This window comes from Rhinolophus sinicus, linkage group LG07 (assembly GCF_036562045.2).
Source record: "Rhinolophus sinicus isolate RSC01 linkage group LG07, ASM3656204v1, whole genome shotgun sequence".
Classification (NCBI taxonomy): Eukaryota; Metazoa; Chordata; class Mammalia; order Chiroptera; family Rhinolophidae; genus Rhinolophus; species Rhinolophus sinicus.
In genome coordinates this window covers 128,523,007-128,536,845 of record NC_133757.1, presented here as the reverse complement: position 1 = coordinate 128,536,845, position 13,839 = coordinate 128,523,007, and the positions used below count along the sequence as shown (strand labels likewise).

Here is a 13,839-nt window from a genome sequence, read left to right as displayed (position 1 = left end):
CCTGGGAACATTACCATTTATGCAGACGTCTGGAGGAGCCAGCTAGTCACATCCTCCTGACAGACATTGTACAGGGCTCCCTTTGAAAAGCTCGAGGATTGTTTTGTCTGGGAAGGATCCCCCCAGGTGAAGTGTGTGAGTCTTGCCAGCCAGCTGTGTCTGTGCCACCCGGCCATCGCTGGAAAATGGCACACATGTGTTTTCCTGTTGGAATCTATCATTTTACAGTAAAATTTTTAAAAACAAAAATAGTGTTGGGGTGAAAGGCAAAACAAGGCCCTGTGGAGGCGATGGGGGTGCTGAGGACGGGCACACGGATGGACCGTGGCAACACAGGCGATTCGCCTGCAGGACACTCTCTTCAGAGGCGTCTTCTCATAGTCCCCTATTTCCAGGTCACTTGGCAGAATTCTTAGAGTCTCAGGTTTTAAGGAGCAAACAGCATGGGTTTCTATGTAGTGCTCTGGCGTCTTATTTCCTGAGGACAGGTAGCCATGCATTTCTTCTAACGGTGATGCAGGAAACCAGTAAGCTCTGGGGATCCCCCACCCCTCCCCGAGCCTGCATTTGATTCCGATAATACATGTGGCTTAGCACAAATCACAAGTTGTGTTCAGGGCCACGCTGCAGACGGACACGTGGCAGGTGGGCGGTGGGTCAGTCCAGGTCACTGGGGAGTCGACGTCCATTTCCCGGGTCAGTGCAGGACACATTTTTGCCTGATGGTTTTAATGGTTGCCACACAGAGGCAAACGTCTTCCTCTTTCAGAGTCTAGAAGGAACCAAAGTCACTTTCGGTGGCATTTCATGCACCTCCTTGTGAACCGAGGGCACCAGGCCAGCTGGCTGCAGGAAGCCCTGGCCGTGGGGCTGGCCCACTGGTGATGCCTGGCCAGGGGCAGACGCGGCTGGAAGAGGTGAGGCAGAGCCTCTGGGTCAGAGAGAACACTCAGCTCTGAGTGACAAAGGGTGCCCAGGGTCACCCTGCATTTCGGGTGTGACCACAAGGTCAGAAGGGCAGTGGGACTCACGCCCAGCGGGCAGTCGTCCAGCAGGGTCGGGTCAGCAGTGCCCGGGCTCGCCCAGCAGGTATGCTGCGTCTGGGGGGTGGGTGGGCGGGTCTGAGGCAGAGGGAGGGACACAGAGAGAGGGACCGATGCAGCGAGTCCACATTCTAGACCCGCACACGGTGCTGAAGGAGGTAGTGCTGATGCTCAGCCGGGACTTACAGGCTCCAGCGAGACCTCTTGTACCCGCCATCCCCAGGCCCCTGGGTCACTCTCCGCGGGCCTGGCCAGCTCACACCTTGCTGCTGTCAGTCCGAGGCCTGGACAGTGTGTCCGTCTGCCGCTCTTCCCGCAGGTCAGGCCTGTGCCCTGGTGCACTTGGCTTCCTGTCCCACAGCCCGCCTGCTGCCTGAGGCCCCTGGGGCCGAGCGGGAGGGGCGGCCGGCTGAGCCCTCTGTGCCCTCACCTGCACTCACACCTCTGGCAGCTGCGTGAGTGCCCACTCACTTGGTGATTCCAGGGCAGCTGGCAACTGTTTGGAGACTTGGCTGCTCTTACTTGTCTCAGCCCTGGGGGCCGCCACCGGCCCCTTCAGCGGTGACCCGTGAGGAAGCTCCTCTCCAGCTCGGGGTTGGGGTGCAGAGGAGACCCCCACGTTCCCATTGCCTGCCCTTGTGCAGCCAAATGGGGGTGGGCTCATGGGGGCAGAAGGGGGCCTGAGCACGTGGCCGTTGTCTGTTTTTAGCCTTCGAATTTCAGCTGAAACGGAAACTCTCTCATTTTACTATCTTTTCATTTAGGTGGTGACACCAAACCTCATATTTGTGTGTGCGCGTGTGCAGGAAATGAAAGCATTCACAAAATGTGTGAACTGGGAGCATGTGATTAGAGAGGTAGAGGCCAGACAAGTGTGTGGGTTTAACTTGGGGAACACAGTTCAGTAACTAGTTTCACTTCCCCAGTTTGAAGCATATTACTGTTATTTGTAGAGCCAATGACTTCTAATTTAATTACTAGTTCATGAGTAACCAGACTGTAATAAGTTACTGCGTCTTCCAAAACGTCAATCAGTGTCAGCCTGTCTGCTCAACAAAGATGCTTCGTAAAGACGCTGATAAGAAATACCTGTAAGCACCAGGTCACCTACAGGATGTTTTTTTCCTAAATACAAATTTTCTCAAATTTGTAGTATTCTCATAGGGTTGAGAGGAATAAGTATAATTTTTCACATTTATAAGAATTTCTCTTCTTGCCTTTATTCCTGGCAGAGCCTGTAATAAAAGCCACTTTCCCCCCCTGATTTTCAACTGGTGCTCTTTTCCCTGTGGTTGGTCTCCCCTGACTAATGCAATGTAAGAGACATAGGGCTTTTTAATGACTAATTTACTTTATTAACGTAAAAAAGAAAGTTCATATTATAAATTTTATGTAGTATTATATTATGGAAATATGGCTTTTTATGCTTAGAATTACAACAGTAAGTTATCTTTTATGTTTTTTTGTAAGTATAATAAATAGTGTGGGTCCCATAGGGCTTACAGTGTATGCAACCAGGGAGATTCTCTCTAAGGAGAAAAGTACAAATCAAAAATTAAACCAAAAAGTAATATATGTTTAGAATGAAAATAGTCACAAGAAATTATAAATTTACAAATCCGACAGATACTGCAAAGCACAACAAAATCCAAAAACAAATGTTGCTCTTCATCCTCTGTGCACATTCATGTGGGGTGACCTGCAGTACACGTTCATGTCATGGTGCCTCTCCCAGGCTGCCCAGCATTGCATGACATCCAGATCATAACATGTGTTGTGTCATACAGAACATGGCGTCTACACCATAACGTCCACACCGTAACATAACGTCCACGTCAGAACGTAAGATCTGCGTCGTGTCACACATAACATGACGTCTACACCATAACATAACGTCCACGTCAGAACGTAACATCTGCATTGTGTCATACATAACATGACATCTACATCACAACATGACTTGTCTCTCATAGCATAATGTCTCCCAGAAGTGACTGCAAACCAGGTGAGAAGTAGGTTTCCTTAAGTCCAGACTAACTTGAATGCTGCCCTGGGCCCCCCTCAGCTGGAGTTCACAGATGTCGGCCCCTCCAGGACCACTCAGCATGGGGGTGCGATGGAGGGAGGGGGGCTGGCAGGAAGGAGCGCGTGCGCCTGACTGCAGGAAACAGTCTGTGTGTCGAGTTTGAGGAAGCGTATGATTGTGTAGCTAAGACCCCTCCAGGGCCCCTGCACCTGACAGGCCCTGAGGTGATACTCTGCTAGCTTCGCAGTGACGTGCACAGAAAATCAGCCGCAGAAAAGGAGTCGCTGGATGTTCAGGTGCTTAAAAGAACGACAGCAATCCATGTTCCTTACATTTCCTTCCTCGTGTGCTAATAATACTAAGCTACACAAGGGAAGTGTCCTGTCAAAAACCACATACATATTTTTACTTCTCACATTTTGAACAAATTGTATGTACTTAATTATTAGGAAAACATATATAAGAACAGCAAAATATATTTACCACAATAAGAAAAATAGGAAAACAGCAAAATCCCTAAAGAAAATGCTCTCTCGTGTTTCTATGCAGCTGCCAGTAGAAGTCACCAGCCACTGGGAAATGATAAAGCGTGGGTGCCTTGTTTCCGTGCTGCGTCCTTTTAGTCTCTACGTAGTAAGTGTGGAAGGTCACAGTGCGCAGTACTCAGGTGGCTGAGCTGTGAGGCCTAGTCAGGAAGGTGGCACTGGCTGCACGTCCCTCTGAAATCACAGGTAAATCAGCCCCCGGCGAGCAGGCGGGACCGCCCGGCTGTGGAGACCAGGCAGAGTGATGTATTACGTGGACGGGACCTCGTTGCCTGTGTGCGGGAGCACAGTTAGGGTACATTTCAGTTTTCCGCATTGATTAAGTCATCGATGGACAATCAGAATAAAGATGTAGCTGCACTGAAATAGCTTCAGTTTCTACTGTGCACCAGTGAGCATCCTCGTCGCTTGTTTCCTGAAGGCTTGTTTCTGACGGGAACAATCGCGTAGGCTGTGATGGTGCCTCAAGGGCCTGCCGAGCGACAGTCAGCTGTGGTGTGTGAGCTGCCCGTTGACACCGGCTGCCCCCCCCCCCCGCCCCCGCCATGCCGTCCGGAATGCTGCCTCTCCCGCGGCAGCCTCGCCCGTGCCTGCTGCCTGCCGTGTGCCGGGCCCGGTGCTAACGCTGCGGGGCTGGCCGGGCGCCGCGCTGGGCTCCGCTCTCTGCTCTTAGGCTTCCTTGTGGGCTCCCCCCGACGGAATCCTTTGGTGGCCGCACAGAACAGGTCCCCTGCCTGGAACGTGCAGTGAGTGACACGGCAGCGTTAGCACCAGGCCCGGCACACGGCAGGCAGCAGGCAGAGGCTGCAAGCCTGCGAGGGCCACCTGACGTCCCTCAGCACTCCAGGATGTGGAAGCAGGGCTTCCTGCCACCCCTCCCTGTCATGCACAGGAAGGCTCCTTGCCAGCTCTGTGTGCTGCGTGCAGTGCCCTACCCAGTGACACCCCTGCCCCTTCCCCAGAGGGAAGGTCAGTTCAAGTGCCCGCAGCCCCTAAGGGACTGGCTGAGAGTGCCGACCTGCGGACAGTGTCCCCACAGCCTCAGGAGGTACACAGATTCTGTCTAATCAGGTAGCAAGCGTGTAGAGGAAAATATGTTGTATAAGTTAATGTCACCATTGTTTGCAATTTTAAAAGGTCTGTAACGTGTCGTCATTGAAATTGCCCCTGAATGGGGGTCCTGTACGATAGAGATTTTGTTTCCCATTTGCATCATTTTGTGACAAGCATTATTTTTATAGCAAATATAATGTCACGTCTCTGAATGAATGCCATTAGGGTGACAGAGGAGGGAGGATGTTTCTCCTGGTGCCACCAGGTTTTACTCTGTATCGCTTTACAGCCTTAGGAAGTAGGCTAAACACATTCCCCATCACTCCCTCTGCGACAAGGGTACATGGTAAATTACCAGAACAGACTTTATTCTGATGCGTGATGCACATGAGTAAAAGAACATAGTTGGTATGTAAAATGGGTCAATTTAATTTGTTTGAAAAGTTTATACTCAAACATTTTTCTGTATTGTTTATTTTGAGGTATTTGGAGTACACCATAAAATCGAATAATTATTAGTGTTTTAAACTGCACTGATTCTGTCTCTTTCTAAACACAGATACCAGTGGTTCTCCCACAGATTAATGGCCAGTTGCCTAGGAGCATGGTTATCTGAGTTTATGGACAGTAGTTAACTTTCATAGTGATTACAGCACATCTGAGATGAATACTGGATGACATCGATACCCTCTTGAATGGGTTCTCAGGAATTTCTCTCTTTTAAAGTTGCAGATTTTTAGTGACAACCGTGGCAGTCTTAACGGTGCTGTGACCTGAGCACCTGCTTTGCTCCCGTTGCCAGGTCCCCAGGCCTGGTGGTGCTGAGGCATTTTAGGCCCTGCTGTTAGAGGGATCTTTAGAGACGTCAGGGGACGTGGATACCCAGCTGGTCATGAGTGGTGGGCCAGACAGCAGGTCTCACGTCCCCTGCTCTGTACCCGCGGCCTTCTGGTCCCTTGTCTGGCTTCTGTGCCAGGGCCCCACAAAACCGGGGGCTCTGACACTTGGCCTTCGTCTCGGGCACCAAGGAACAGTGTCATCTTGCTCCACAAATGAAACTGCAGGAAGGAGTTAAATGAAGCAGAGGTCTGGTTCATCTACTGTGTGATGGATGTTAAAGAAAATGGGAAACAGGTTTTACACACACACACACACACACACACACACGCCGGGTTTCTGGTCCATATAGACCTGACATCGGATGGACATCACAATTCAGGATTTACCATTTGCATGAGCTTCCCTCAGAAACAGCTCTTCAGGTTTCAGTCCTCAATTAGGCTACCTGGACTTTGGCAGGTGTACCTCGTTCTGCTTCCGTGACAGGACGCACAGCCCCCTGGGTGTCACAGCACTCGCTGACCTGCCCAGGTGTCACAGGCAGCATGAGTAATGGGGTGTGACCCATACCTGAAGTCAGAAGGCATTTAGGTCAAACAGTTGAAAACCAAGCTTGCGGTGTGGACAAAGCAAAGTTCAAAATAAAAGGATAGTATTAATTATGAATTTTAAAACCTTTTCCTCAATGACGATAGCTTTCTGTTAGAGTACATGTGAGATCGCACAGCGTCTGTGATACAGACCCCCCTTCAGAGAGCTGCTTGTGAGTGACAGTGTGGCTGGAATGCGGCCTCCTCAGGAGGACCGAGGGCCTCAGTCAGCTCACCTGGCTGCTTTCTCTGGTAGGAATGCAGGAACGCTGTTTGGAGGGCGCTCCGAAGCCAGTACCTTGTGTCACAGAGGAGCCTGCGGGCCCCACTGACTGCTTGTTCCCTTTGTCCCCAGCATTGACTCCTGACAGACCAGTAGTGCGTGCACACCTGCACCCACTGTATGTCCTGGTCCTGCTCACAGACACACCTGCGACGAGACAGAAGAGGTGTTACAGACGGCGGCAGGTCCCTTCTGGCCCGTCTCCGAGAATGAATGGCTAGCCAGCTGGGCATGGTCCTGCCAGGGCGGCCAGTGTCCCTGCGGGGACTTGAGGTCCCTGGGAGCTGAAGGGGTATGCAAGGTTGAGACGCAAGTTGGGCGGGTGCAGGCTGAACCTGCCCTCAGAGGCAGGCATCCCAAGGTGGAGCCCAGGCCCAGACAGACCAAGGAGTTTACAGCGGGTGGCCAGGCTGGAGGGGTAGACAGTGCCAGGACAGCTGATGTAAGCGGCCCACCTCCTTGGGCCTGAGGGGACGACTCCCCAGCCACGTGTGACATTGCTGTGGTGGGCTTGGGGGGCTAGTGGGGTTCAGCCCTCTGGGTGTGGCGAGTCCATGTCCTCCTTGGGCTGTGTGTTTACACGTGTGTATGCATGTCTCTTCCTTAGGCTGTATGTTTACATATGTGTGTGTACGTGTCTTCCTTAGGCTGTGTGTGTGCACATGTCTTGGGGGAGGGGTGCTAACCGGCCATTCATGGCTCCTCTGCCAAGCCACCTGGTGTTACCTGGACTGACAAGGTGACTCCGTGTGGAAGGTGGGGACACTTGGGAATACAGGCCTCAATAGCCTCTGAGGGCTTCAGCGAACTACAGCAGAGTGACAGCTAAGGCTGACGATGACCCTGCAGTGTCATGGTTGTGTGTCATCTGTGTAAGAAAAGAATGGCCCCTTGGTCCCCCAGGAGGGTGCATTTTCCAGCTCTGGCACTGGGGTGCACGGCACCGACCTGTGTGGGCTGATAAAAGCTCCTTCCCAGGAAAGCAGGCTGTGGCTTTATGCAGCTTTGGTGACTTTCCTGCTGCTCCATGGGGGCTATTCGGGGCCAGCACGTCAGTTTCCCTCTGCGCCCAGAGCCGTTTGGCACAGATGTTAGGAGTGGATCTGGCCCGGGATGAAGGGTTACTTCACAGTCTGAATTTACATTTTTCACCTCATTTGAAGTGAAATATCTTAGTAAGTTTTAAAAAGTGTCTTAAAGCTGGGAAGAAATAAGCTCATTTTCTCAGAATTCTCAGACACGATTTTAAAATCTGACGTGTCTGTAGTGGGCCATGCTGTTCCCTGCTGATTGGTTCTGTGATGAACTGAAGGGACGTTTTCCTGCAGGCATTGTTTCTGTGGCAGTCTGCAGCCATGTCGGCTCCCCAGCATGGTCTTACTGGCCCTGACACGGAGCAGCAGGGTGGACTTGAGCTCCAGGGAGGTGTAAGAGGCTCCGGCAGCCCGGGCCCTGGGTGGGTGTGAGGTGGTGAGTGGCGCTCGCTCCTAGGCTGCAGGCCGTATGCAGGGCGGAAGCACCTCTTCAAGAGCAGGACGGTCCATGCTGTGGGTCTGGCCTTTCTGCTCCATCTGCCTCCCACCACTGTGGGCATGCGAGCTGGGAACGTGACGCGGGTCCTACGACTGAATCAAAGGTAAAGGAACTGTGACAGGAATTCACCTCGCCGGCAGGATAGATATGGAAACGTGCTGGGGGGATAGGCCCTGGGTGTCGCCCCCTCGCTGCTCCGCCTGCCCCGCCTCTAAGCGGAGGTGCACGGGCCGCTGACTGAATGGCACACACTGGGACATGCGCCCACGGCTGCTGCACTCGGCTTTCAGGGAAACTGGTTCTGTCAGGAGGTCAGGACGTGCCCAGTCCCGGTGGGAGAGTGTGAGCCCCTTGGGGTTCACAGCACATCACTGAGTTGAGTCTGAGGGGAAGTCTGAGGCTGCTGACCAGAGAGGAGGGTCCTGGGGCCGCGGGCGGCTGTCCAGGCCGCGTGGCTGCAGCCTTGAGCGGCCTACCCGTGGGCATCACCTCCCGTGAGAGTGGGCCAGCCGGGGACTGGCTTCTCACCAGTGGAATGTGGCTAATATGACGAGCTGTCTGTCCCTTCTGTGATTAACTGAGATGTGGCAGTGGCTTGCCTCTCGCCGTGTGACTGCTGAAGCTGGTTGCTGAGCTGAGGGCAGCCTCCAGCCACAGCCAGTTGGGAACTAAGCCCCTCAACTCAGTGACTCGCCACCAGCCACACGGGCTGGGGGTCAGTCAGGACTGCGGCTGACACCCCAGCCTGAACCCTGGCTGAAGCCCACACTGCAGCCTGAGACCCTACAGCAAAGGGCGCCGTGGCGTGTGCCCGGGTCCAACCCTCAGACACACGCTAGGTGTGTATTGTAAGCATCTACATGTGTGGCGATTTGTTCTGTAACAATAGAAAACTAACATGTCGGCGTGTGAGCCGGGGCTGCCCTAGCAGAGCCCAGGGCTAGGTCTTCGCCCTTCAGCCCCAGGGACTTATGTTCTCACATCCCGGACATAGAGGTCCCAGGGCCAGCTGTCAGCAGGGCAGCTCCCTCCCGAGGCCACTCTGCTGGGCATGTGGACGGCCGTGTGCTCCCCGTGTCCTACATGGTCGTCCCTCTGTGCATGCCTGTGTCCTCATCTCCTCGTCTTAGAAGGACCCAGTCCTGTGGGATCGGGGCCCACCCTGATGACTTCATTCTACCCTGGTCACCTGTGTAAACGCCCCGTCCCCAAACAGTCACATTTTGAGGTCCTGGGTGTCAGGTCTTCAACATAGGAGTTTTAGGGGGTCACAATTCAGCCTGTAAGTGTAGGCTGTATAAATTATGTCCATACCCAAAACGCTAAGCCACTGTTACCAATAAAGGTCTTTTGTGAGCTTGTAACGTAATTATACATGACAGACTATTACATGTATTAATCTATATGGATGAGAGTCTTATCTGTATCGTGGTTTTGCATATATATTTGCATGTCCCTTTCTCTAGAACAAGATTATAAATCCTATAAGCATATTTTTCATATGTTTTACATATGACCCTTTACAGGTTTCAAGATGGTTTTAGGTCCATTTTCAAAATCTGGTTTTTGTGTTTACTTGTGTATTTCTAAATAAGGCTATTCTAGACGTAGCCCATCTTCAGAGTGAAGACCTGTAAGGAGGTGGAAGAACTTGCATTTATTTGAAGTATGTGCAGTTTTAGATGGTGATAAGGCCAGAGAACATCTCTCTTCACATTTGTAACCCAGAGATAATGGTGCTGACACATCCTTTCCAGTGCTGGGCTGGTTCACCCAACACTGTTTCTCCCTGAGCTATGAAGAGGACTATGTGTGTTCAAAATACTTTCCTAAATTACTTACCTTCATATGGTTTGGAAAAAATTATTTCAGGGATAAGTATACATTTATATATTCATGTATATTTATGTACATGTGTGTCAATTAGAGAAATGTGTATATACATACATATATACATACACGTAGGGGCGGAGAGAACATAAATGATTAAACTTGGGTGAAGTGTTAACGAGATATATCTAGATAAACTGTATACATTTTTTAAATATTCTTACTCTTCAAGTTTTCTGTTTAAATTATTTACAAATAAAATATGTAAAGGCATTCACTTATGTTAATATGTGTAATGGGTTGATTATTGTTTTTAAACGAATTAAATATATATTTAAAATTGTCTCAGTCTTGTTTCTCATGGAGTAAATATTAATGGATGTAATCCATGTGAAAAAATCTCGTGTGATTCTCAAGAGCAGTAAGGGTTCTGAGAGCACAGGTTGAGGACGTTGGTGTGGAGAGTGTGTGGGTTGCTGGGTGGGCACCCGCCTTCTCTGGGGGCAGCTCTGTGACCTGCATTTCTGAGAGTTGATTGGCAGATGCCACTTCCTAGCTTTATAGGCTAAGACAAGCCAAGCTGTCTGTGCGGTACTTTGCGTGTTTGTAAACGCGGGTGATCAGAGGGCTGTCCCAAGGCCTAACACAGGTCTGTGGGTCTCACCTGGTGACCACTCTGCCATGCTCTCCTTGCTGCCACAGGCATCTGGCCGCGGTCCTGCCTTTCTCCCCCATTTGTTCTGGGCTCTGGCCAGTGGTCTGGGTTACCTGTGTGGTCTGGGTTACCTGTGTGGTCTGGGTTACCTGTGTACGCGTGTGGACCCACCCAGCGGCCAGAGAGGAATATCAGATCATCAAATGCGAGTTTGCAGTGACTGGGCCTGGGAGGGACGCAGAGGGGGCGGGCAGCGAGCCCCGGGGTCTTTGGAAGTCCTGGCTCTGGGGAAGAGCGCGACACACCTGGGAAGCAGACGGGTCAGTGGCTGAGAGAAATCAACAGGACGCGGAGCCCTGCCACATGGGGACAAGGCTCTGAACCCCCTGGGCTCTGGTTCCACTGGAGTCCCAGGCTCCAGACATGTGTCCTCTGCTCGAATGGGCGTCTCCACTGCGTTATGTAAGTGTCTGTACTAACAGGCACTTCGGGAGAAGGTTTTGTATAGTTTTGTGCCATTTTCACTGCTTTTGCATCAAGCCAATGGAAAAACAAGGAAAATTAGGTGTTAAAAACTGTAGTGTCCACATAATTCCAAATTCAGGTCATCGGTTTTTAAACAGAAATCAGGTTTTTAAACAGAAAGGATAAGTAAACGTGCAGCCTGTCACTTGGATACACTGCTTATTTTAATCTTTTTGCTGAAGTTGTGATTTATTCTTCTTGTTTTTTTTTGTTTTTTTAACAGATCATCAGAAGCTGGAAAGGGAAGCTAGAATCTGCCGTCTCCTGAAGCACCCCAATATCGGTAAGGAAATGTTTTCAATGTATTGGACATTAATCTAAAGCTTTATGTTACGTGTTTTTACCACAATGAAATGTTTATTTAATAGTCTAGTATTTGCAACTATTAACAAGTAGGTTCCTAACCTTTAGCTTTGCTTATATGGTATTTGATTCTTGAAAGTTTTTAAAATTTTTCCCAAAATTGCAGTTCTATATACACTAATATTTGAAATATATATGGTATTATTGGGTAAGTAGTGCCCTTATGTGTCTTAGTGATTGTTCAGCTAATGACTCTGGACAGACAGAACTGATGCCATATTTCAGTCGCTAAATTACTCTTCACCTCCCCCATAAAGTTTACCTTATAATCACGGTTATGTTCCAGAAACTAGGAAAATTGTTTTAGAATCTTATTCCTCATGAATTATAAAACAGCACAATAATGTTCAGAATAAGAACTTGATGAATGTAAGAAAAATAGAAGAAAGGAACACAGGAAAGAAAATGTAGGAACAGCTATAGATACATACTCTAGATCCTATGACAATAGTTTTCCTCCTTTGGGAAAAACTTGCTGTCCCAGCTTTGTCAGTTCTGTTGTCACCGAAGTACACGTGCCGCAGGCGTGATGGGGCTGCTCAGTGGGCTTCGGAAAGCCCCTCCCTGGTGACACCTGTGGTTCTCTTGTTGTTCACACATGGGAGCGCTCGCTTTCTGTCCCTACCTACAAGTTCTCAGGGACCTGCGTTTCGCGGGCGCTTCTGGTTCTTAAGGGAATCTGCAGCATTAAACTAGCAGCTGACGAAGGGAACCTGGTTGGAGTGAGAACGGAATGACCTCAGTGTAAATCTACCCCTTTACGCGTATTTTACCCTGATGGGGTCTGTGGTGTTTCCTTTTAGCTTTGTCATTGTGCCATAACAAAGTACCACAGACTGGGTGGCTTCAAAAGAAAACTGTATTTTCTCACAGTTCTGGAAGCAGGAAGTCTGAGGTGAGGAGGGCAGGCTGGTTTCTGGGGAGGCCTGCGGCTGGCCATCTTTGTGTTCCCACATGTGTGATATCCGTGTTGTCATTGCTTCTTCTCCTGAGGGCTCAGCCCTCAGCTTGGCTCTGCCCTAATTACCTCCCTTAACTGAGTTACGCTTTTAAAGACCTGTCTCTGAATGTAGTCAAATTCTGAGGTGCTGGGGTCAGGACTCCAACACAGATCTGGGGGGACACAAGTCCCCCCAGAAAGAAATGACACAACACAACCCACTGAGGTTCACAGGGTGCTTTTCTCACTTCGGGTTAAGATAAAATGAGTGGAATTGTGGTTCCTGTGAAGGAGAGTTGTTAGGTGTTTGTTTTTAATCAGGGTCCTTCTATGAAAGTCCAATTTTGTAGAAAATGAAGCTAGTTACCTCCATTTCCTCTAGGAGACCCAAACCCAGTGTGTAAAGACACCCAGACAAAAGCAAGTCAGTTTGGGGAATATAATCAACAATGTTGTAAAGATTTTGTAGGGTATCCGATGGGCACTTGTCTCATTAGTGAGACCACCTCAGGGAAGATGTAGATGCCTGATCACTGCACTGTACACCTGAAGCTGAAGCTGAACAATAATGATTGTCAACTACAATTTTATATGTATATATATGGTTACAAGAAGCAGAGCACAGCATTAGGAATAGAGACAGTGGAAATGTAATGGCTGTGTGTGATGTCAGAGGGGTAGTGGGAGGGGGAGGGGGGTTGTCACTGTGTGAGGGATATAAATGATAAACTCTAACTATTACATTGTTTTATGCACCTGAAACTAATAAAAAATAAAAATAAAAGCTGTTCTCCTGGGCCCCCCGTGCAGAACGGCCTGACCAGACAAGGAAAGGGTGTGCGCTGGGGGCCATCCCCAAGCTGTGGGACTCAGAGCAGCGTCAGCACTCGCTGCCACGACACACAGGTTTCCAGAGTCCCCGTCCTCGGCTGCCTCCTGGCAGGCAGGACTCTTCTCTCCCAAGTCTCAGGAGAACTACAAAAGCACCTGTGGCACTGCCAGGTGCCGGGGCTCTTGTTTCCCCACGAGAGCGTTCTCCAGTCGTACCACACGGTATGTTTCACGGACACGCTAAACCTCGGACATGATGTCGAAATCCACAGTGGCAGCTCCACTCGGGTCACTCAGCCCCTCAGCAACGTGACGTCCTAGGACAGTGAGCACACAGCTGACCAGCAGTCCTGCCCCCATGGAGATGGGTTGTTGGGGTGGACGGCCCAGAAGGTGTAGGATGTAAAAATTGTGCTTATTACTGAGCAGGAAAAGAAGGCAGGAGGAGGGAACAGGGACTGACGGGGGCTCGTGTTAGGTAGTCGGGCAGAGTGACTCGCTGAGAATGAAATTTGAGTCAAGTGCTAAAAGACGGGGCACCCAGTCGTTCAACCCTGTGGGGACAAGCGTCCAGGCAGAGGCACACGCCTGTGAAAAGGCCCTGGGGCAGACCTTGCCCGGTGCATGCCCAAGCTTTTCTCTGCCTAGGGAAACGAGGACGGTTTATTTTGCGTGTGTCCTCACTGATGGCTCTCCAGGTCATGTGATGGGCAGCGCTGTACGACTCATGTGGGCAGAAGTGGTGCCCACCACCAACTGTCAGCAGGCAGTGAGCAGCCGCC

General features: G+C 50.4%; 1 protein-coding gene across 18 annotated transcripts in view; it reads left to right on the top strand.

The window, feature by feature from the left end:
- CAMK2D (calcium/calmodulin dependent protein kinase II delta) overlaps window positions 1–13,839 on the top strand; it is a 185,654-nt gene that overhangs the window by 60,369 nt on the left and 111,446 nt on the right. For all 18 annotated transcript variants that reach the window (XM_074338635.1, XM_074338646.1, XM_074338638.1 and 15 more), the window contains exon 3: window positions 11,147–11,206. In XM_074338635.1, the coding sequence (XP_074194736.1) occupies window positions 11,147–11,206 (60 nt within the window). The remainder of the gene's footprint in view (window positions 1–11,146; window positions 11,207–13,839) is intronic.